The sequence below is a fragment of the Octopus bimaculoides genome, chromosome 7, assembly GCF_046866305.1.
Source record: "Octopus bimaculoides isolate indiv1 chromosome 7, ASM4686630v1, whole genome shotgun sequence".
NCBI classification, from domain to species: domain Eukaryota; kingdom Metazoa; phylum Mollusca; class Cephalopoda; order Octopoda; family Octopodidae; genus Octopus; species Octopus bimaculoides.
The window spans coordinates 62729194-62754738 of record NC_142934.1 but is presented as its reverse complement, the minus strand read 5'-3'; the positions used below and the strand labels follow the sequence as shown (position 1 = coordinate 62754738).

Genomic DNA, 25545 nt, shown 5'->3' with positions numbered 1-25545 from the left:
CTTTCTAGTTTATATCAACATAAATTCAAGTAAAAGTTTTTCAATAACTTTGCCTTTCATCCTTTTAAGGTCAATAAAATAAGGACCAGTCAAGCACTGGAGCCCTTTCCTTCAAAATTTCAGGCCTTTTGCCTATTATAGATAGGATTATTATTAGTATTATTATTATTGAAGGTGGCACAGCATTTCTTTTAATTTATGTTCTGAGTTCAAATGCTGCAAGGATCAACTCTACCTTTCATCTTTTTGTGGGGGCGATAAAATAAGTTACCAGTTGAGCACTGGGGTCAATGTAATCAACCTACTCACTTCTCCAGACTTGCTGGCCTTGTGCCAAAATTTGAAACCATAATCATTATTATTATCATTGCTAAGGTGGTGAGATGGCAGAATTGTTAGCATGTTAGACAAAATACTTAGAGGCATTTCATCTGTCTTTATGTTCTGTGTTCAGATTCCACCAAAGTCAACTGTACTTGTCATCCTTTTGGGGTCGACAGAATGAGTATTAGTTAAAAGCTGGGGTCAACGTAATCGACTAGCCCCACACCTACCAAATTTCAGACCTTGTGCCTATAGTAGAAAGGATACTTGTTTCAGTCATTTGACTGTGGCCATGCTGGTTCACTGCCTTTAGTCAAACAAATCAACCCCAGAACTTATTCTTTGTAAGCCTAATAGTGCTCCAGCATGGCCACAGTCAAATGACTGAAACAAGTAAAAGAATATACATATATGTGTGTGTATTTTTTTTTATTTATCAACAGCTAAATAAATCTACAGGCCTTTGAGCTGTGACTAGTTTGATAAATGCCAATGCATGAAACTCTCAGACCTTGAGTCACTCTGTTACTTCTGTTAAATATAAATATATATATATATATATATATATATATATATATATATATATATATACATACACTCAGCTGGGTGGTTGGTGTTAGGAAGAGCATCCAGTCATAAAAGCCCTGCCAAAACAGATACAGACGTCTGGTGCAGGCTCCTGCCTGGCCAGCTCCTCTTGTATCCATCCGACCCATGCCAGTATGGAAGGCAGACATTAAACGATGATGATGATGACCTTTGTGTATGCATCCTCAATTCCACCACTTAACAAGGAGTATTTGTTTTATTTACATCCACATAACTTAGTGTCTTGACAAAAGACTAAGGGAATCAGAACCAGATGAGAAAAAAAAAACAAAAACAAATAAGTGCCGGGGGCCAATTTGCTCAACTAAACTGTTTGAGATGGTACCTCAGCACAGTCACAGTCCAATGAGTGAATTATAAGATATTTATCATCATCATCATCATCATCATCATCATCGTTTAACGTCTGCTTTCCATGCTAGCATGGGTTGGACTATTTGACTGAGGACTGGTGAGCCAGCAGGCTGCACTAGGCTCCAATCTGATCTGGCAGAGTTTCTACAGCTGGATGCCCTTCCTAACGCCAACCACTCCGAGAGTGTAGTGGGTGTCTTTACGTGCCACCGGCACAAGGGCCAGTCACACGGTACTGGCAACGGCCACGCTCAAAAAGGTGTTTTTTTACGTGCCACCTGCACGGGAGCTAGTCCAGCGGCACTAGCAACAACCTCACTGGAATGATTTACTATCGTGCCACCAGCACAAGTGCTAGAAAGTGACGCTGGTAACGATTCCACTCAAATGGTGTTATTTACAGGCCATAGCACGGAAGCCAGACAGCTGCTCTGGCAATGAACATACTCAGACAGGTGCCAGTCATCGAGTATGGTTCAATTACGATATATATATATATATATATGAAGACCCCCAAAAAATTCGACTAGCTAAACTAGCTATTGATCATAAAACAGACAGGAAAATAAATAATGAATAAACAAACACTCAACACACAGGAACTAAGCTAACTGAATGTAAATAATATGTGGAAATAATTAGAACAGGTTTGTTTTTAGAGAAGTAGATAATTAATAACATGGTAAATATAAAGCCAACGTTTAGGCATGAAATTTTGGAAACAGCGATGTGTAAACAAGGAGCATCATTGAAATGCATTAATTAGCATATATATATATATATATATATATATATATATATATATATATATATATATATATATATATATATACATATATATATATATATGACATTGTCAGTGTTTCTCGACAGAAATGCTCAAAGGTTGCTTGAAAACATGAGCATTGAACATCATTTTTGCTTCTTAAGTATTACCATCAATAATGATTAACAATACCATTACTTATTTCCCTACACCACCACCACCAACTGCCATTATTTATTTTTTCTACTGTCATCATCAAATACCAGCCATTATCAGCATCACTATCTAAAACAACTACCAATATTGTCACCATAACCACCACCACCACTATTATTATTATTATTATTATTATTATTATTATTATTATTATTATTATTATTATTAGTTATTGTTGTTATTATTATTATTATTATTTATTGCTATTATTATTATTATTATTTATTGTTATTATTTTTATTATTTATTGTTGTTATTATTATTATTATTATTATTTATTGTTGTTATTATTATTATTATTATTTATTGTTGTTATTATTATTATTATTATTATTTATTGTTGTTATTATTATTATTATTATTATTATTATTATTATTATTATTTATTGTTATTATTATTATTATTTATTATAATTATTATTAATGTGACAAGCTGGCAGAATCGTTAGCATGCTGGATGAAATGCTTAGCAGTATTTTGCCCATCACTACATTCTGCATTCAAATTCTGCTGAGATCGACTTTGCCTTTCATACTTTTGGGGTCAATAACATAAGTACCAGTTGAACACTGGGATTGATGTAATCGACTCATCCCCTCCTCCAAAACTGCTGCCGTTGTAGCAAAATTTGAAACCATTATAATTATTATTATTATTATTATGCAAGGCAGCAAGCTGACAGAATTGTTGGCCTGCAGGGCAAAATCCTTTGTGGCATTTCATCCATCTATACATTCTGAGTTCAAATTCTGCCAGGGTTCACTTGGTTGCAAATCTGAGATTCAGTAAAAAATAATTTCTCATATTTATTTACCTCTCATCATTTAACAAAAAGCTACCTCCCATTTAACTACAGTTCCACTCAGTCAAAGGGAGCCTCAGTCTTGTGAGCTGCAAGACAGCCTCACTAGTGCTGGTGCAATGAAAACATGCTGATGTTATTCAGTAACAATCGAATCAGAAGCTGGTGCCACCATCACTTAGAATGATGGTGTGTCTATAACAGGATTCTAGATTACATAGATGTATCACAGGTCCTGTAAATTGCTTAGCCTGTTTGAGTGATATAGGATCTACTTGGAAAGAACTGGCAACTCTACAACAATGGTTTCAAATCTTGGCACAAGGCCTGCAAGTTTAGGGCTGGATGCAAGTCGATTATATTGACCCCAGTGTTAAAGTGGTACTTATTTCATCAACCCCAAAAGGATGAAAGGCAAAGTCAACCTCAGTGGAATTTGAACTCAAAACATAAAGACAGATGAGATATTACCAAGTATTTCGCCTGGCATGCTACTAATTCTACCAGCTAACTACCTTGACTCAGCAATAATAATTCTTTGTACTAAAGACACAAGGCCTGAAATTTAGTAGGAGAGGACAATTCAATTACATCAACCCTAGTGTTTCACTGGTACTTATTTTATCGACCCCTGAAAGGATGAGAGGCAAAGTCATCCTCAGCCGAATCTGATCTGAGAACATGAAAACAGACGAAATATCACGAAGCGTTTTATCTAGCATGCTAACAATTCTGCCAGCTCACCACCTTGACTCAACATGAATAATTACAGAAAATGGTCATGAAGGAAAAAAAGAAGCAGCTTCACAAAGAATAGAAAATAAACAAATCAGAAAATAGGGATATGAATCCAGACCAATAAGTCGATGAACATGACAAAAGAATGTCATCATCATCATCATTTAATGTCTGTTTTCCATGCTGGCATGGGTTGGATGGTTTGACCAGAGCTGCCAAGCTAGAGAGCTGCACCAGACTCCAGTCTGATTTGGCATGGTTTCTACAGTTGGATGCCCTTCCTAATGCCAACCACTTTACATTTGTGTTGGGTGCTTTTACATGGCACCACACGGGTGCTTTTATGTGGCACTGCACAGGTGCTTTTACAAGGTACCACACAGGCACTTTTACATGGCACCATCACAAGTGTTTTACACCATCAGCAGGATCAATCTAATTCAATTACATTGACCCCCAGTGTTAAACTGGCATGTTGAGCAGACACAGGAGTTGATTAGATTCTAATTAGAAATTTGATTTAAAAATTCATCTTCAGTAAAAGAAAATATGGTGTCCAAACAATACAAGACAGAAAGGATGACTTGCAATGTATAAGTTTACATGCAGTCTCATCCATTCCAAAAACAAAATAACTGAATGAAAATAGTTACAAACATCCAATCAACAAGGAAGTCTCTGGGAGAAATAGCAGCTAAAATCACCCCAAATCACTAGCTACCATCTTGAGAAAAGAAGTAGGAGATACTGAATAATGTAGCCCAAGTGGTAGAATACCTGAAAAAAAATATGATAACAGCTAGAATGTCATAGATAACAAATTTACTCAATCAAAGCTGACCCAGGTTGAAAAGTAACACCCACTGTGACACTGGTTTCAAATTTTGGCACAAGACCAGTAACTTCAGTGGAGTGGATACTCCACTGGTACTTGTTTTTTATCAGCCCACAAAGGATGAAAGGCAAAGTCGACCTCGGCGGAATTTGAACTCAGAACATAAAGACGGACAAAATGCCACTGAGCATTTTACCCAGCAGACTAACAATTCTGCCCATTCACTGCCTCAAACCACTGATTAGATATTCCACATTATATTTTATTGTTGGCAGTACCTCAGCATGGCCACAATGGAAACAGCAGAAACCAGAACATGAGTTACAGAGAAAGAATATCAAGCTGTTTAATACCTGAGGTTTTAAACTGATATTTTGGCTTTTGGTTAAATGTACTTGAGATGCTATGTTGTTGACGTCCTGGGTTGGATATCTTGAGGATGGATTCAAATTGGAAGGCAGAAATCCTGGCTGAAATAATGAAATAGAAAAAAGATATAGGCGCAGGAGTGGCTGTGTGGTAAGTAGCTTGCTTACGAACCACATGGTTCCGGGTTCAGTCCCACTGCATGGCACCTTGGGCAAGTGTCTTCTACGATAGTCTCGGGTCGACTAAAGCCTTGTGAGTGGATTTGGTAGATGGAAAATGAAAGAAGCCCGTCGTATGTATATGTGTATATATATATATATATATATATATATATATATGTGTGTGTGTTTGTGTGTCTGTGTTAGTCCCCCCAACATCGCTTGACAACCGATGCTGGTTTGTTTACATCCTCGTAACTTAGTGGTTCGGCAAAAGAGACCGATAGAATAAGTACAAGGCTTACAAAGAATAAGTCCTGGGGTCGATTTGCTCGACTAAAGGCAGTGCTCCAGCATGGCCACAGTCAAATGACTGAAACCAGTAAAAGAGTAAAAGAGAGTAATAAAATATCATTAGCTTTTCATAAGATAACAAAGAGAGGCAGCTGGTTTATAGGGTGTCAATTTACAGGTTGACACTCCTCGCTAGTACCGTGCTGAGTACCTAGACAGACACATTTAACACGCATTTGAAAAATCTGTCTAATAATATATAAATATTATAGTGTAAATAGTTACCAGTAGAACACTGGGATCATTTTTCATTTAATGTCTATGTTCTTGGGGTGACTCTTTTTGTTAGATAAATCTGTCCTAATTGTTTACCTGACTAAAAAAAACAGAAGCCTTTGATAAAAAAAGCTTACTTTTGGTAACCTGCTTCAGTCATGTTTCGCTTTACAACCCACTATGATACTGGTTTCAAAATTTTGGCACAAGGCCAGCACATTCTGAGCAAGGGTTAAGCCAATTACATCAACCCTCATGTTTGACTGGTACCTATTTTACCAACCCCGAAAGGGTGAAAGGCAAAGTTGACCTAGGTGGAATTTAAACTCAGAACATAAAGACAGATGAAATGCTGCTAAGCATTTTCCCAGTATGCCAATGATTCCACCAGCTCACCACCTTACAAACACTATAATATCCATGCACATTTGATCTTGCCATCTACGGCCTCTCTACCAATTTGTACCCTTAAATATCAATAAAATATTGAGTGACAGGAAATCCATGACAACCCAATTCAAGGGATTTGAAGCATATTTAAAAATGAAAAATGAAATAATAATAATAATGATTATAAGATAAAAAAAAAGCACTTACTGCAGCCATAGCAACATGATTTCTGAAGACTCCACTGCCTGCAGTGGATTGGGTGCTGTTATGACTAGTTTCAAATGTTGTTGTTCGGCCACTATTAGAGAGCTGGACTTCATTAACTTGCTTGTTGAGCCATTGAATCACTAGAATAGAAGATTTTAGCAATGTTTTACCAACACAGAGCATTTCACAATGTCAAACACTGCATGCTGCAGAGACATGTATACCATACATACAATACTAGACGATGTATACTATACATACATACAATACTACGTGATACTATACACACAACACTGAATGATGCACATGCAATGATAAATGATCAAAATACAATGCCAGACGTTATATGTACTATGACAGATAGTATGCATACAACATCAGATGATGCACATACCATACTAAATGATACACACACCACACCAGATGATAAACATATACACCAATAAATGATGTATGTATGACACCAGATTCTGCACATGTGATACTAGATGATACACATACAACACCAGAGAGACTATAAAATGACAGATGAAGCATACACAATGATAAATGATGCACATATAGTGAAAGACACTGCACATACAACACCAGAGGTGGTACATACAACAATAGATGATGCACATACAATGATATATGATACACACAGAATGAAAGATTATGCATATACAACACCAGAGGATACACATACAATGATAGATGATGAACATACAACAGCAGATATTGCACTTATAATATTAGATGATGAACACAGTAATGACACCAACACAACATTAGATGCTGTACATACAATGATGTATGGCATACATGACACCACACATACATAACCAGATGTTGTGTATACAACACTAAAGAGTTAGTTGGTTGAACTGGCACACAAACAAATTGATAGACCTATGGATGTTATCATCATCATCACCGTTTACTGTCTGTTTTCCATGGGTTGGATGGTTTGACCAGAGCTATCAAACTGGAGAACTGGACCAGGTTCCAGTCTGATTTTAGCTTGGTTTCTATGGCTGAATGCCCCTCCTAATGCCAACCACTTTACAAAGTGTGCTCAGTGCCTTTTACCTGGCCCAGCATGGGTGCTTTGCACATGGCACTGGCATGAGTAATTCTTAGGTGACAGAAGCAGTGGTGCTTTATACATGGCACCAGCACAAGGCTCTTGCAAAGCAAAAACCCCTTCAGCTAGAAGGAGAACAATAACAATTAAGCTGAGGTGAGCAGGTATTCTCATGTATATTAATGTACATTAAATTAGTATTTATCATCATCATTTAACGTGTTTTCCATGCTGACATGGGTTAGACGGTTTGGCCAGAACTGGTGAGCTGCACCAGGCCCCAGTCATTTGTTTTGGCTTGGTTTTGATAGTTGGATGCCTTTTCTAATGCCAACGACTTTACTGAATGTCTTACATGTCTAAGTCATTGCATATCCTAACTGAACAGACAATTATATGAATTTTCTAACAAATTAAAATTAAATCTAATTACTCTTTGATATGAAGAATAGCCAAACAAGTCATACATACCATTCTCATTTGTTTTCAGCATTTCATTACATTCTTCTAACTTTTTCGTAACATTTTCTAAATTGGTTTTGAGTTTTTCATTCTGAATGAGAAAAAAATTACAAGAAAAAAATGTTTTAGACAAAATATATAAATATATTTAAATTTGCAATAACAATATCAATTTAAAAGTCTTTTATTTATTTTGTCCCTAAAACTGTTTTGTAAAGAGAACTTGATACTTTCACAGAGAAAACTTCGGCTAGATGGAAGTAAAGAACTAAGATTTTATTGTGTCTGGGGAGAGTCATTCTCTTTTAGTGCCTTATTAATTTAACACACTCACTGGTCTGATTTCCACTCATTTACTCAGACCGGTGAGTGTGTTAAATTAATAAGGCACTAAAAGAGAATGACTCTCCCCAGACAATAAAATATGCTTCAACACACGAATTCACATAAAGAATCTTGCAAACCACATACAAAAACGAAATAAGGTCTTATTTTCTCATGTAAATGATAAACATAGAATCCAACACAGATTAGTGATAAGAAGCTTTAAAATAAGTGCTAGGTAAATACTACGGCAAAAAGCAATTTAGAGAAGGAAAACACAGAGGCTGAAAGACCTCTCAGCCATGTAACCTCAGAGAACTTTCCGTTGACACTTAAACCAGATTTGGTTTCTATGCAGCAGCATCAGTGAGGGACAAGTTTGAGAGGCTGTGAAAATTTGTGAGCATTGAAGTCATTGAGGACAATGATTTGGGAGAGGAGAGAAGTGAGATATGTTTCTCAATGCAGGAGAAAACATATTCAAAGGGTTTTCTCTTCATTTGGGAGTGAATATGAAAGGAAGCAACCTTCTAAAGAACATAGCTATAAATATATATACACTATGTTACTGAGTTATATTTCTCACATTTATACCAAGAAACCTACACACACACACACACACACACACACACACACAAGCTATCATAACATAATCATAAATATGCTTCCCAGTGTATAAATACTGAAATTATAAAATCACATCATGTAATTATCTCTTGCTTTCATAAAGTGAATGATAAAAAAATGCAAACCTCATCTTCCTTCTTGCTTGAGTTCTCTTTCAATGTCTTCAACTCTACCTGCATATTCTCTATCAAATCATCTTTTTCGGAAATCACCTTCTCCTGTTCTGAAGTTATCTGGCTTCTGAGTTTCACCTGGAAAACACACACACACATGCAGAGTTTACATGTAATGTATTCACTGCAATACTAGATCCTCTAAGGATGCTGGATTGGTGTTTTCATGGTATACACAGTAAAACATGAAGTTAAAAAATCTTGATATACTGGATTTGGTGGTTGTATTTATTGTAAGTAGTTATTATCACGGCCTATGATTTTTTTTTCTACTGGTAGGATCTGGAGGAATAGGCAATGCAGGCTCTAAGAAACCATTAAGATTGATGCCATTAATGGTTCTCTTGAAAAGTTGCAAGTTAACACTTCAGGGAAGACACAAGCAAGGAGAAAGTTCCAGGGAGCTGATATTCTGGCAAGGAAGGACCAGGTATAGTACTTAATACAAAGCCTAGACAGTAGGACACACAAGGGTGATGAGAGGGAGAAAGATGAGTAGACTGGCATGAGAGGAGGTGGCATAAGCCCAGACAGCTAAAAGGAGCAGAAGCCATAATAGTAGTAGTAAAAACAGCAGAGACAGATACAGTATGCTAGAGAGCAAAAAGCTGGAGCATATCAGTAAATGACTTTATACTGATCAGGATGTTGTAAAATCCCACTGTGTGTGCAGGTACCATGAGATTGTGACAAAGTCCTGCTGTAAGAGTAGGTGCTGTAAGGATGGCGGTAGGTTCTCAATATGAGTGTAGTTGTGACATGAACATAGCAAGCTCTCTTCTATGTGTAGGTCCCACAGAATGATGGTAAGTTTACAACTAGAGTACATATGCCCTAGTGTAGTAAACAATTTGTATTTAGAATACCAGGGCTTTACTCTCATTCAATGCAGCAGTTGCAGGCTGGAAGAAGTTTGGAGGATGCCCCCACCCCAACCCAACCAGATGGCTGGACATGATTGAGGAAGACCTCCAGAGACTACACGTCACTTTAGAGGATGCAGAGAGGCTAACACAAGACTGCCAGGAATAGAAAGCACTGGTGGACCTGGTCAGCTCTACACATGATGACGACTCCAGGACCACTAACCTGGGATGACCCACCCAGCCCCATCAAGCAAGAGCATGAAGTCAAGCAAGCCAGTGTGATCAAGTTGCCAGTAATCCGACTCTGCAGCATAGTCTTTATTCATTTGCTCTTAACTCCTTGCAATTTCAGATAATTATATTCTATATACCAGTGTACTCTTGCCATTATATTTTTCATAACTGAAATCACTGTTCATGGTCAATAGTTTTGGAGAGAGATGACTTATTTGCAAGACATAATCAAAGTGTTCTGCCCAGAAAAACATTAGAACACCTGCATTAGGCCTGAACTCATAATCCATTTGTACTTAGTGTAACAATTAATAAATTCCATTTCTGCACATGCCTAACACCTTACAAAGTATTCTTATTTATTTCTATTTACTTGCATTACAAGAGTATAGTGTCATATTCAAAATAAAGAGTCTATTTATACAACTAAGCAGGGCTACATGTCTGGAAGTCAGAAGCTAAAAATCATCAAGATTATCATGTACCTCATAGATCTCACACATAACTTCATTTTCATGTTTTCACAAAAAACTATACCCAATGGTAACAATGGAGCAAAATTGCAAAGTGTTGGCTTTAAGATGTTCAAGATTTAAACAGCCAAAAAGTTCAGAAAAACAAACCATTATGAGTTGTAAAAACTTAAAAGAATTCTAAACTTAGAAGAATTCTAGGATCCCAATCCATATACAAATAACTAACCAGGACTCCTACAGTTAAAAAAGACACTTACTTTGGCATGATAGTTCTTGTTCTCTGACTGTAGTTTACGGATTATCTCATTGCCTTTCTTTACTTCTACAGATATTGCTTTGACTTTATTTTCCAGCTTTGAAATTTCACGCTGCTTTAATTCAAATTCCTCCTCATATCTTTTCTGAAATTACATAAGATAGATTATTAATTGGACAAAAAAAAAAAAGAAAAAAGAAAGCTAATCTTTTTTTAGATCAGAAGGATCCATACAACTAATGCTCAACTCCAGTCTCCATAAGGTTAATTCGATGTAAAAGAAATGCCTACCAAAAAGGATACTGGTCTATTACAAATTGGTTTTTCTAAAAGAAGGAATAAATTCAACATTGCAAACCAATGAATCAGTTTTACAATGGTGTTTATGATTCAATCAGGAAGCCTCTAAATACAAACAATGAAATCTCCTTCAAATCAAATCCTACTTACTTAAACAAGAAGATAATCCTATTTAAAAAAAAACAAATGGGATGGTCATGACTGGAACCTTTTTGATCATAGAATGAAGGATAAATGGATGTAAACTATTCAATATGTAACAAACTAACTGGAAACTCGACTCTGTCAGTCACGAATGACCATGGGTGCACCTAAGAGGTTCCCCTCCGGGGTACAAGTCTGAGCGGAAAGTCGCCTCACCAGTGAACACACAACCTAGGGTTGTTTTTATGGAAGACCAGCAGTTGCCCATGCATGCCAGCCTCCCCTCTCCATGCCACCGATGTTATCCAAGGGAAGTCAAAGACCAATACAGCTTGGCACCAGTGACGTCGCAACTCATTTCTACAGCTGAGTGAACTGGAGCAGCATGAAATAAAGTGTCTTGCTCAAGAACACAACACGCAGCCCAGTCCGGGAATCAAACTCACAACCACACGATCGTAAGCTCGATGCTCTAACCACTGAGCCATGTGCCTTCACAAACTATATTAATGATATTACTGATTTTATCCTTCATTAATATGGTAGGAAGTTGGGGAGGAGTCAATAAAAATAGGAAGCTGTGATACCCTGGAATAAATTCAATTAACTGTTTCCATGCACTACTTTTGTTTGTTTTCTAAAGAACAGTTCTCCTACCTTTTGGTCTTGCTCTGAACCTAAAAGATCAGAAGATTTAGCCAACACTTGTTCCTTGTCTTTCAATTCCTGTTCCATAACAGCAATGCGAGTACATTGTTGGTTGATGAGTTTCTCCTGCTCGTGAAGTTTTGCATCCATCGACACATTTTGTTTGCGTAGATTTTGAATTTCTATTTTACCAAGCTGTAGTTGTTCTTCAGCTGAGTTCAAATGAGCACGTAATTCACGCTGAGTAGATTCCAGTTTGTATTTCCTATCTTGTAGTTCCTTTAAAAAAATAAATAAACCAAAACTTTTGTTAATACTAATCATCATCATCATCATCATCATCATCATCATCATTATTTAGTGTCTGCTTTCCATGCTGGCATGGATTAGAAAGTTTGACTGGAACTGGAAAGCTGGAGAGCTGCCCCAGGTTCCAATCTGATTTGGCATGGCTTCTACAGCTGGATGCCCTTCCTAACACTAACTACTCCAAGAGTAATGGGTGCTTTTTACATGCCACTGGCACAAGTACCAATTATATGACACCGGCATTGGCCACAACAATGATTTCACTTGGCTTGATATTATTGTGAGGTAAAAAATATTATAAGGTAAAGATGAACATAAAGAAATATTATGTTGATTATAAACCACTGAAATCTTGGATTATGAGATCTTGTTCAATGATAAGCATCCAAGAGTATATTCTTATGGGAATTAATACTGTAACATCAATACCTTTCTCAAGAATGTTAGCAAAGAAAATAAAGACAAAATTGAAACAATTATAACTGGGAACTGAAACCTGTCACAAAATCTGTTTATTTCAGTCATTTATTTATGATTAGTTAATATCTGCTTTCCATGCTAGCATGGGTAGGATGGTTTCACAGGGAACCAGCAAGCTGTGAGATAATGCACGATTAATTCAAAAGTGTGAATAAATATGCATAACATTTGACAGAATAATCTGAATGCTAAAGGGTTAAAGAAAGCAATGAAAGCCCTAATTAAAATGCTTGAGAAATAACAAGAAAACAGATGAATTTTTGAAGTTTAAAACCAAGAAATACATACTTTATTGGAGGATTCAGCTTCAAATAATTTTGCCTCCATCTGCTTTACAATCCTCATATGAGACTGTTCAAGCTCTTTACGTTCATTCTCCAATTTCAACTGACAGCTGTTCTTTATCTGGAAACACAAAATAAATAAATAAATAAAATAAAGGAGAGTGAGAAATAGAATTGAAGAGGAGAATATAGAATAGATACAGAGAAGTAAGATAGATGGTTGGTTGAGGTCATGAGTTTGGACCTGATCTACAAGCTTTCGTTAACTTAGCTCAATTTGATAACTATCTCAGGGCTTCAGTCCACAACTGAGCATTTCATTTAAAGGTTCTCACTTCAGGATGTTGTTGTATGAAATCTTCTGGAAATGTTATCTATGATAGGTGCAGGTATGGCTGTGTGGTAAGAAGTTTGTTTCCCAACCACATGATTTCAGGTTCAGTCCCACAATATGACACTTTGGGCAAACGGCTTCTACTATAGCCTCAGGACGACCAAAGTCTTCTGAGTGGATTTGGTAGATGGAAACTGAAAGAAACCCGTTGTGTGTGTGTTTGTATGTGTGTGTACATCTTTGTTTATGTGTCTGTCCTCCACCACTGCTTGACGACCAATGATGGTATGTTCATGTCCCCGTAAAAGAGACAGAGAAACCAACAGAATTAGCACAAGGCTTCACAAAAAAATAAGTACTGAGGTTGATAAGTTCGACTAAAATTCTTCAAGGTGGTGCCCCAGCATGGTCACAGTCTAATGACTAAAACAAGTAAAAAATATAATAGACTAACATCCTACACAAGGATTTATCTCTCAAAACACCAACTTGATGAATTATTGTACATAAATGTATACAAAGGTTATGAAACACTTCATGATTTAGTTGGTACTGTTATAAACAAGTTGTAAAAACACTAAGCCATAAAAATGATGCATTATACAGAATGGTGAACGGATCTAGTTATCACTCACTAAGCAAGGCATTTTTTAATATTTTAACCCTTTCATTATTGTATTTATTTTGAGATATCCTGTGCTTCTTTTAATTACTTTAAATATAACAAAGAATTTAGTAAAATAACTTAGTTATCATTAAGCTAGTGTTAGGAACATAAATTGTGACTAAGGTTTGGTGGAAGATTTTAATTCAGAACTTAAGACATTTGTCCTACAGAGCCAGAGCCAGTTTCAGCCAGATTGATATCAAAAGGGTTAAGTGCAAAATGACTGTTTAAAACAACTGGCCATCTTAAGAGCAAAATTTAATAGAGTGAAAGGCAGATTGTACAATGCCTGTGTCTGTACAACTAAGCTACATGGCAGTAAAACATGGGCTGTGATTACAGAGGCCGTGCAAAAGCTTGAAAGAAATGAAGTCATCATGTGCTGCTGGATGGGTAATGTCAGTGTGCACATACAACAGAGTGTAAATGATTTACAAGGAAAACTAAGTGGCATTGATGTTGTGTGTAAGAGAGAAGACTATGTTGGTATGGTCATGTGATGCACGTGGATGAGAACAGCTGCTTAAAGAAGTGCCGATCTCTAATTGTGGAGGGAACCTGAGGAAGGGGTGAACTCAGGAAGACATGGGACAAATTGGTGAGAAAGGATCTTCAGACGCTGGGCCTCACTGAAGAGATGACAAGGGATTGGGACTTGTAGCGATTTGCTGTACTTGAGAAGACATGACAAGCTAAGTAAAACTGCAGCCATCCATACATACAGGCATGTCCTTTATGGCTATGCCCCCAATCCCTCTTCCTCAAGAGAAAATCAAATTATAACAAAAAACAAAGGCTTCGCTAAAGGAACAAGAAATCATCTCAAATATTAAGACAGAAGACATTTTGTGATAATCGTTTCAGATTCATTAGTTTGAGTGTTTGGGAGTCTTACCTCAAAACATTGCTCTTTCTCAAGGCTCAGCTCTTCTTTATGATTAGCAGTTAATTCATTAATTTTGCATGTCCATTCAGTTTTAAGACTTTCCAGTTCAGTTGTTCTTATTGATAGTTTCTGCAATTCAAAGTAAAATTCAAATACATACCATGTAAATGAGATGGATGTGTGTGTGTGTGCGCGTGTGTGTGTGTGTGTGTGTGCTTGTGTGTGTGTGTCATTCAGTTACTTCAAACATTTTTAATTTTTCACTTGAAAGGTTTTCTTCATATTCCTACAGAAAGAAAATTTAATTTTTACCTAATGAGAACTAAGATTTGCTCTCACAATCTTTGCAGGTCCTCCCAGGTTAGTGAGGCTGATGTGGCTTATGTTTAACTTGAACAAATTTAAGGTCAATGAATATAAAGAAAGATTTCATGAAAAATTTTTAAGCAGTGAATGTACAAAAGACTAAGGAGGAGTGATGCATAATATCATCTGTAATGGTGTTAGACATAATAGCACACAGGTGATGTATGTACTAAGGGAAGTTTATTGAGTATAAGTGTTACGTGTTAGATCTGGAGCTATTTTAATTGAAAAAAAATTTCCAAAATAAAATGTATATGGACTAACTTCTTCAGCCTGTTTTAGACGTTGAGATAAGTCAGTGTTTGTGTGTTCCAGGCGCTGGTGTAATAATTCATTGGTTTCCTGAATGAAAGACACAAAGTTAACACAAAAAGTTATAAATAAGTTGATAATAAAAATGCTATAAACTTTAAACATGTAAATGTATTTTCCATAATGCAATTATTTAGTGAAACACAACAAAAGATTACCATCTTCAGTTAACAATTAATCGGTGAACAAACTAAAGGGGTAATCTTTTCTTTTTTTACTAGTGCTCGTACCATATAAAAAGTTCTTGTGCTGATGCCACGTTAAGAGCACCTGGTATACTCCATGGAGTGGTTGGTATTAGGAAAGGCATCCAGCCGTAGAAACCATGCCAAAACAGACAATGGGGCCTGGTGTGGCCCTTGGCCTTACCAGCTCCAGTCAAACAGTCCAATTGATGCCAGCATGGAAAACAGACATTAAACGATGATGAGGATGATGAAGTGCAGGCATTTTCTGTCCAATCACATGGCTCCAGGTTCGGTCCCACAGCACGGCACCTTGTACAAGTGTTTTTTTACTGTAGCCACAGACCAACCTTATGAGTAAATTTAGTAGATGGAAACTGAAAGAAGCCTGTTGCATACTTATATAAATATGTACATATTTGTGTGAGCGCGTTTTTGTAGTGTGTCTTCTACCACCACTTTAACAACTGGTGTCAGTTTATTTAAATCCTCATAACTTAGTAGTTCAACATAAGAGACCAACAGAATAAGTACCAGGCTTTAAAAAATAAAGTACTGGGGTTCATTCATTCAAATAAAACCCTTCAAGGCAGTACCCCAGGAAGGTCACACTCAATAACTGACACAAATAAAAAGATAACAGATTGCCTTATCTATGTTAATGTCAGAAATTGTGCACATCATGACAAGCAAATGAAACTGACAAATTATACAACTTTTATTGTTTGGTGTTGGGAGATAATCCTCACTTGGGTAGATATTTATAGTCAGATAAACTAAGCTATGCCACCTCATGGTCCCAGCAGACAAAATGGAAAAGGCGTTGCCCTGGAGGATGGCAAAGGAGATGTACAGGGTTCACACTTGCAGATAGCCACTTCTGCCCTGATAGTGGTGAACAGGGATGTGGTTTGGGGACTGAGAATGCCAGAGGACTCCACTGTAAGGTCTCTTCATTGACTTTGTTAGAATTACAAATCCCATAAATTCTTAAACAGATATGCTGCCTTAACCCTTTAGAATTTAGCATTTAAACCGACCATATACAGCCCGTTCAAATCAGCCAGATCCAGCATCTCACACCAACCCTACAATGTCATTCTAAAAATAAACAATCACATCATCAAAATCACAACACAAAGCTACAAGTTAGTACATGATTAATTCAGAAGAATGAGAATAAACAATTATTACACTTGACAAGAGTTATTTAAAAGCTAAAGGATTAAACTAAGAGACAAGTTCAAATCAAGTCAAACCTTAACCTTTAATCAAGAAATAAAGTAACAATGAGATGTGAACACATTGCTTCTGCACACATATGCAGCCTATCCACTGAGACTTCCAAGCGCTGAATTATGTAGTTATACCAATGTTAAGAAAACAGCAGGATAAACAGTACCTTTAGCTGCTTCAAGCAATCAGCAAGATATTTTTTCACATCGCTATCTTGTCCAGGTAGAAACTTCAATGAAAGGTGAGTCAAATGTTTAAATGGATTGGTCTCAACAATATTTAAAACAGCTATCGGCCGAATTTGATTCACTCCACCTTGATTCAATAGCTGCAAAATGAATCTAAGCAAAAACAGAAAAATAGCCTTTAATATTAATAAAAAAATCAATAATGAGACAAACATACATAGAGATCATATTTGGCTAAAATTTACACCATCAGATACATAGCTGAAACTGATATGCATCTGAGGCCCCAAGTCATTTAGTTACAAATGGTACACTAGATATATGAATGTGTGTGTGCTAAATATAGCTCAAGGATAATCAGGAAGAGTACTGTATAGTTAAATAAGTGTTTCCTTATCTTACACTGCAAGTCCTCTCCAGTGGGCTCAGAGGAGTTAATAAGAAACCAGTGCAGTGTAGTTTCACCAAGAGATACTGGAGCCAACCAGAATTCAACCTCCATTTACAGGCAAGTGGTAGAATACATCATCATTATCATCATCATTTAACATCCATTGTCCATGCTGGCATGAGTTGGATGGTTTGACCAGAGCTGGCAAGCTGAGGAACTGTACCAGACTCCAATCTGATCTGGCATGTTTTCTAAAGCTGGATGCCCTGCCTAACGCCCAATGTTATACAACTATAACAAAATCAATAACAAAAGTGTTTAAATTCTAAATGAAAAATCACTGAAAGAATTTATGGCACTGGGAACTGAAAACATCTATTGGATTCAATTTGACATGTTCTACAATGCTCACTCTCGAGGAAATAGGCAAAAATTTATCATCATCATCATTGTTTAACATCCGCTTTCCATGCTGGCATGGGTTGGACAGTTTGACTGAGGACTGGCGAGCCAGATGGCTGCACCAGGCTCCAATCTGATCTGGCAGAGTTTCTACAGCTGGATGCCCTAATTTTAGCACAAGGCCAATAATTTCAGAGAAGTGGGGGGGGGGGTAGTTAATTACATCATCCCAGTGCTTAACTGGTACTTATTTTATTGACTCCAGAAGGAGGAAAGGCAAAGTCGACCTCAGCAGAATTTGAACTCAGAACGTAGTACTAAGCATTTTCACCCAGTATAACAATTCTGCCAGTTCACTGCCTTAATTATTATTATTATTATTATTATTATTATTATTATTATTATTATTATTATTATTATTCCAAGGGTGACTTTGCCTTTCATCCTTTCTGGGTTGATAAAATAAATACCAGTTGAAGACAGGGATTGATGTAATTGACTTAGACCCCACCCCTGAAATTCAAGCCTTGTACCCTAAGCAGAAAGGATTATTACTACTACTACGACTACTACTACTACAAAATAATCAGAGTAATTAGGTCAATTTCCATGACTTCTGCAGTCTCACAAATTAATGCGGTTGATGTTGAATATCTGTAGTTCGATGTCTCTAAGGAAAATATAGGTTAGAAGAGAATTCCATGAGATTGTAATTCTGAGATAGAAGGAATAGACAGTGTTTAGTGGTGTCTAGGAGGTAAAACATATTAAAAATAGGACAGGAGCAGAAGAAGTAGGTCCAGTTAAAGAGGATGGCTAGTTAAAAAAAAAAAAAGAAGCCGGGCTAGAATTGCTATAAGGGGCAAAGAGAAGAAACAACAAAAGCATGAGCTAACAGTGGTAACATAGGTGAATGAACCTTTATCAATCAGTTAAATGGCCTTGGGGGGGGGGTACCAGCAGCACCTTGAATTACACCAATAACCTACTAACAGGGCTACAAGATTAACTACTACAACAGACTATGGAACCTAGTATGACTCCTGGCCTCGCCAGCTCCCATCAAGCCATCCAGCCCATGTCAGCATATGATGAAACCTCATGATAATTAGACAATATTAGTCAACAATTAGTGTGTATAATTTAGGCAAGATAGAACACAAGGCCAGTGGTCAACTATGTTTCCTGGGAACCATTCAAGATACTCCATGTAATGATTAGGACAGAGATTCTCTGAAATGTTTCTGAGTTGCTTTCTCCAGACCCATAATGAAGGCAGACACATAATTAGCAGTAGTGGCTCCTTCTCATTTTCAAGTACTTCTTTCTTCAACAAGGAAATGCCTCTGATGCAGTTTGACTTGTCTTTTTGACATTACCCTCTGCTACCAGTATAATCATTGAGATCATAGATCTTCATCCACTAGTGCTGCCATTGGGCATTTGGTTATTTTTCAAGATACACTTGAAGATACAAATATACTTACCATAAAATATGCTAACCTTAAAACTAAAAATCAAAGTCTTAAGTACTAATCCCTGACAGTCTCTTCTTTTCTACTCTATTATGGTAAATGTAATGAAGGTGCATTTAAAGATTTAAACGAACACCTTTTTTTTTTTTGCTACCACCAAAAAGATATACTTGAAAGAAGTCGCTTAAACATTTGTGCATGTTACATGTTAAATAAATCATAAATCAATACTTGATTCTATTTCAAAGATTTAATAAAAACTATAAATGAGGTTTTACAACTTACTTGGGGACTTCTTTATCTTCTTCTAATAAACATAAATTCAGGAGTTCAACCACTTTCTGGGGAAAGGAACCAAAATCAACCAATAATCCTTGCTGAGTTTTCAAACTGGCAATAAATGAACCAGAAGGAATTTGGTATGATTAAAACATTAAAAGTTTAACATTTAGCCTTTAGTTTATCATATCAAGTCACACAAATTTCTTCCTACATATATATTTACATTATTGTTACAGCTGATTATTTTACCATTACTTCACATTTGTTGCTGGAAAGACAATCATCAGATGGCATGTTAATGAAGAAATATTTTCAATGCTAACAGAATTATCATTGACATATATGCTAATTCTCTTAACATAGTAAACATTTATCCACTGATATATCTTTTATCTTTAACTTGTTCCAGTCATTTGACTGCAGCCATGCTGGGGCAGCACCTCAAAGAATGTTTTAGTCAAATGAATTCATCCCAGAGTTTTGAAAGGCAAAGTTGACTTCAGTGGAATTTGAACTCAGAACATAAAAATGAATAAAACATCGCTAAGCATTTTGTCCAGCACGCTAATGATTCTACCAGCTTGCTGCCTTAATAATAATAATCCTTTCTACTAAAAGTGCAAAGCCTAAAATTCGGAGGGAGGTGTTAAGTTGATTACATCAACCCTAGTGTTTCACTGGTACTTAATTTATCAACTCCAAAAGGATGAAAGGCAAAGTCAACCTCGGCAGTATTTGAACTCTGAACGTAAAGACGAACGAAAAGCGACCAAGCATTTTGCCTAGCGTGCTAACGATTCTGCCAGCTTACCGCCTTAATAATAATAATCGTCCTCTAGAATTTTGGCACTAGGCCAGTAATTTTGAGTGGAGGGTACTTAATTGGTACTTTATTAAATTGGCCTCGAAAGGATGAAAGAAAATTATAACCTTGGCGAGATTTGAGCTTAGAACGTTAAGAGCTGGAGGAAACATCGCTATGCATTTTATCCGACTTGCTATCAATTCTGCTAGCTCAGTAAATTACTTGAATGGAGTACTCAGGTGCAGCACAACGTATTGGAAAAAAGCAGATAGATTATACCTATTTCTCGTTCTAGTTAAAGCAAACATGAAGATATTCATGACTAGTGAGAAATTTATCAAAGGTCTGATTCGCTGTTTTAAGCAGGTGCAAAAAATTTACGACTTTCGCTATCCGTAAGAGTAGAAATACAAATATTTCAAGGGAGATAACTTTGTAATTGGGTTCAAGAGTTATCTGTCTTGTGTAATTTCTTATAGCGTACTATAAAATAAATAAATAAATATCGAACGCCTGTGTTAGAATGGGGGTAGCTGATGAAGGAAAATGTTCTCTATGTGGCCTGTGTGTATTCTGTACTCTGGTTATTATTATTTTTTTGTCTACGTTTTGTTTGCAATGTCCTGTACCCAGATATGCACCTATATATACAGGTAGGCGTAGGTATGCACATACCTGTACGTATATATGCATATACTCATTTATTATTTGTTTTATATATATATATATATATATATATATATATATATATATATATATATATATATATATAATGAAAAATTATATAATTGGGAAGTCAAAACTAACAAAGCCAGTTGTTGGTTGTCTATATTACACTTCTTTTTCCAAAACCCTTATTAGTTTACATTCCCATAAATAGTTTTCAGGTGCATGCGTAGCTGTGTAGTAAAAAGCTGGTTTCCCAACCACATAGTTCCAGGTTCAGTCCCACCGCGTCTTCTACTACAGCCTCGGGCCGACGACAGACTTGTGAGAGGATTTGGTAGAAGGAAACTGAAAGAATATCGACATGTATCATCATCATCATCATCATCATCGTTTAACGTCCGCTTTCCATGCTAGCATGGGTTGGATGATTTGACTGAGGACTGGTGAAACCGGATGGCAACACCAGGCTCCAGTCTAATTTGGCAGAGTTTCTACAGCTGGATGCCCTTCCTAACGCCAACCACTCAGAGAGTGTAGTGGGTGCTTTTACGTGTCACCCGCACAAAAACGGCCACGCTCGAAATGGTGTCTTTTATGTGCCACCCGCACAAGCCAGTCCAGGGGCACTGGCAACGATCTCGCTCGAAAATCCTACGGGAGCCAGTCAGGCGGTACTGGCAACGGCCACGCTCAAAATGGTGCATCTCATGTGCCACCCGCACAAGAACCAGTCCAGGGGCACTGGCAACGATCTTACTTGGCTTGCCGGGTCTTCTCACGCACAGCACATTTCCAAAGGTCTCGGTCAGTAGTCATCGCCTCGGTGAGGCCCAATGTACGAAGGTCTTGCCTCACCACCTCAGCCCAGGTCTTCCTGGGCCTACCTCTTCCACGGGTTCCCTCAACTGTTAGGGTGTGGCACTTTTTCACGCAACTATCCTCATCCATTCTCACCACATGTCCATACCAGCGCAATCGTCTCTCTTGCACACCACAACTGATGCTTCTAATGTTCAGCTTTATGTATGTATAAGTGTGTATGTGTGTGCATTTGTCCCCATCACCGCTTCACAGCCGGTGCTGGTGTGTTTACGTCCCCGTAAATTGATGGTTTGACAAGAGAGATCGATACAATAAGTACCAGGTTTTAAAAATATAAGTACTGGGGTCGATTCACTCAGCTAAAAATTCTTGAAGGTGGTGCCCCAGCATGGCAGCAGTCTAATGACTAGAACACGTAAAATGTAAAAGGTAAGCTACCAAATTTTCTTCTCATCTTCCAAGGGTTTTGTAGAATAGAGTTTGGTTGTGGCTGTATTATGATTGACGTGTTAAATAATCAAGATTAGCAACAAACTTAGAAGAAAGAATTATCTTAGATAATGTTTATTAATAACACCAAACATTTATACATATCATCATCATCATCATCGTTTAACGTCCGCTTTCCATGCTAGCATGGGTTGGACGATTTGACTGAGGACTGGTGAACCAGATGGCTACACCAGGCTCCAATCTGATTTGGCAGAGTTTCTACAGCTGGATGCCCTTCCTAACGCTAACCACTCTGAGAGTGTAGTGGGTGCTTTTACGTGCCACCGGCACGAAGGCCAGTCAGGCAGTACTGGCAACAGCCATGCTAAAAATGGTGTATTTTACGTACCACCTGCACAGGAGACAGTCCAGCGGGACTATATATATATATATATATATATATTGGAGCCTGGTGTTGCCAACCGGTTTCACCAGTCCTCAGTCAAATCGTCCAACCCATGCTAGCATGGAAAGCGGACGTTAAACGATGATGATGATATATATATATATATATATATATATATATATATATATATATATATATATATATATATACATATATATATACATATATATATATATATGTATATATACATATACATATATATATATATTTGTATTTGTATTTCAGGATGGTCGTTTTTGTTTTTTTTTCTCCAAATAAATACACACACTACATATATATTTTTTTCCATTTGTTTATTACTGTTCTTATTTTATTATTTTAACTCACGTCCATTGTCCAGAAATCTTTCGTCACTGAAGAGGTCACAGATGTGTGACAAAAGATTTCTGGACAATGGACATGAGCTAAAATAATAAAATAAGAACAGTAATAAATGAGTGAAGAAAAAAATATATATAGTGCGTGTGTTTATTTGACAAAAGAAAAAAAATTGACCATCCCAAAATATAACAATATCTGTTTCAACACACGATTTCACATCAGGAATCTTGCAAAACAAATTGATGAATGTGTGTGTGTGTGTGTGTGTGTGTGTGTATAAAGCTTATAATTTGTTTTATGTATGCTATGTGTGTGAATCAAGAAATAATGAAATTGCTTAATGATGAGCACTGAAAGATTTCATATACGCATAGGGCATAGCCTCTAATTACAATTATCTTCATCGTCATCATCATCATTTAACTTCCATTTTCCATGCTGGCATGGACTGGACGGCTTGACAGGAACTGGCAAGGCCAGGAGCCACTCCAGATTCCATAGTCTATTTTGACTTTGTTTCTAAGGCTGGATGCCCTTCCTGTGTGGAATATATATATATATATATATATATATATATATATATATATATATATATTCAGTTTCCATCTACCAAATCCACTCACAAGGCACTGGTCGGCCAGAGGTTATGGTAGAAGAGACTTGCTCAAGGTGCATTGCAGGAGGACTGAACCCAGAACCATGTGGTTGGGAAGTAATCTTATGGATAAAAGATTGATGATAACACTTAAAGACCAAGAATCAGTCATCAGCTGAAATGAATAATTACTTTTAATATAAAGAGAGAGATTTATTTGTATGAAAGGAAGTTTGCAAGAGGAATAATCAATGTCTTTATTTCTAAGAAATACTATAAAAAAAAAAGCCTCACCACACATAATCCAGTTAAATAACAAATCAAATGAAAAAAAAATATAAGTGAATAGTTCCCAGCATCGTCAGATAATTTACCAGGTCTCATTCTTTCTTCTTTTTTTATTTTTTGGCTAAGGTATTCAAAGATCTTTAGGAGAGTCAATAAGGTCAACATGTTTATACCCTGTGCCCTCTCTCCGAAAAATACACTTAACTCACAACCGACAAAACTAAAGCACCAAGCTTACAAAGGTACAGTATACTAAGACATAATCCACAATACTGTCCTCAGTCACCTCAGTTTATTAGTATATGTGGTAACAGTGGTGGTGGTGGTGGTGGTAGTACTACTACTATCACTGCCGCCACCTACCACCACTACAACTATACTGCATCTATCTTAGCCAAATACTATGAATTAGTCTAATCTTGTGTGACATTTTAACCATAAATCATTGATAAATAACACTGTAGGGAGTTTTAACATAGTATCGAGAGATAGGTGAGAAACAAAAATAAAATGTCACTCAAAAAATAAATAATCATACCATCAAAATTTCAAAGCTACATGACAATGCATGATTAATCCAAAACAACAATATGAATAAATAAACATTACATTTGGGAGAGTATTTTGAATGTTAAAGGATTAAACAATTACAGCACTGACAAACTGATAACTCATGAATATACAAACTAACCACAGATTTTTACAATAGATTATTACCTGGTCTTTAAGTGCTAATCTTATTTTTACCACTTCTAAAAAAAAAATCTTGAACTTCCTGATTCTTTTGAAATGGTTAATCCTTATATAGCTCATTCCCTTTGCTCTGAAACAATAATCAATACATTTACAGGCTTAATTCACTGTAGCCAGTCTAATAGATAATCCTGCTGTGCTGGACAAGGCTACTACACTTTGCATCTTTTAAATTCCCTGGTTTTCACTTCTGATTTATACATGCAGGTGTGGCTGTATGGTTGAAGAAACTTGCTTTCCAACCATGTGGTCTCAGGTCCGATCCTACTGTGTGGCACTCTTGCCCTGGGTCAACCAAAGCCTGATAAGTGGATTTGGTAGATTGGTAAACAGAAACTGAAAAAACCTAGTGTGTGTGTGTGTGTATGTGTGTGTGTGTGTGTGTGCGCGCGTGCACGTGTGTGTGTGTTAATTGGGTGCCCTGGTTTTAATATCATGTGATGGTTGTAAACAAACATCACTGTCATACAACCAAGGTTGTTTATTTCCAGTCTTCTGTGAGAACATTGTCTGGCTATAGCATGGCAAAATATTACCTTGTTTGGAAACAGGTGAGTGTTGGTGAAAGGAAAGACATACAAAATCCACCTCCAGGGAAAGTGTATCTAAAACATTCTAATTTTATAAATTAAAAAAAAATTTTAATTTTCTATATAAATAAGAGGAGAGACCACTTGCTGACC

The 25545-nt window shown here is 36.7% G+C and overlaps 1 protein-coding gene across 5 annotated transcripts in view; it reads right to left on the bottom strand.

Moving 5' to 3' along the window:
* The window catches only part of LOC106874657 (spindle assembly abnormal protein 6 homolog), a 52895-nt gene that overhangs the window by 3450 nt on the left and 23900 nt on the right, over positions 1-25545 (bottom strand). For all 5 annotated transcript variants that reach the window (XM_089355441.1, XM_089355442.1, XM_089355443.1 and 2 more), the window contains 11 exons: positions 19715-19819; positions 17140-17314; positions 15505-15582; positions 14884-15003; positions 12992-13108; positions 11924-12193; positions 10824-10967; positions 8943-9068; positions 7876-7957; positions 6339-6478; positions 4998-5114 (listed from right to left, as the gene is read on the bottom strand). In XM_089355441.1, coding sequence (XP_089211567.1) covers positions 4998-5114; positions 6339-6478; positions 7876-7957; positions 8943-9068; positions 10824-10967; positions 11924-12193; positions 12992-13108; positions 14884-15003; positions 15505-15582; positions 17140-17314; positions 19715-19819 — 1474 coding nt within the window. The remainder of the gene's footprint in view (positions 1-4997; positions 5115-6338; positions 6479-7875; positions 7958-8942; positions 9069-10823; positions 10968-11923; positions 12194-12991; positions 13109-14883; positions 15004-15504; positions 15583-17139; positions 17315-19714; positions 19820-25545) is intronic.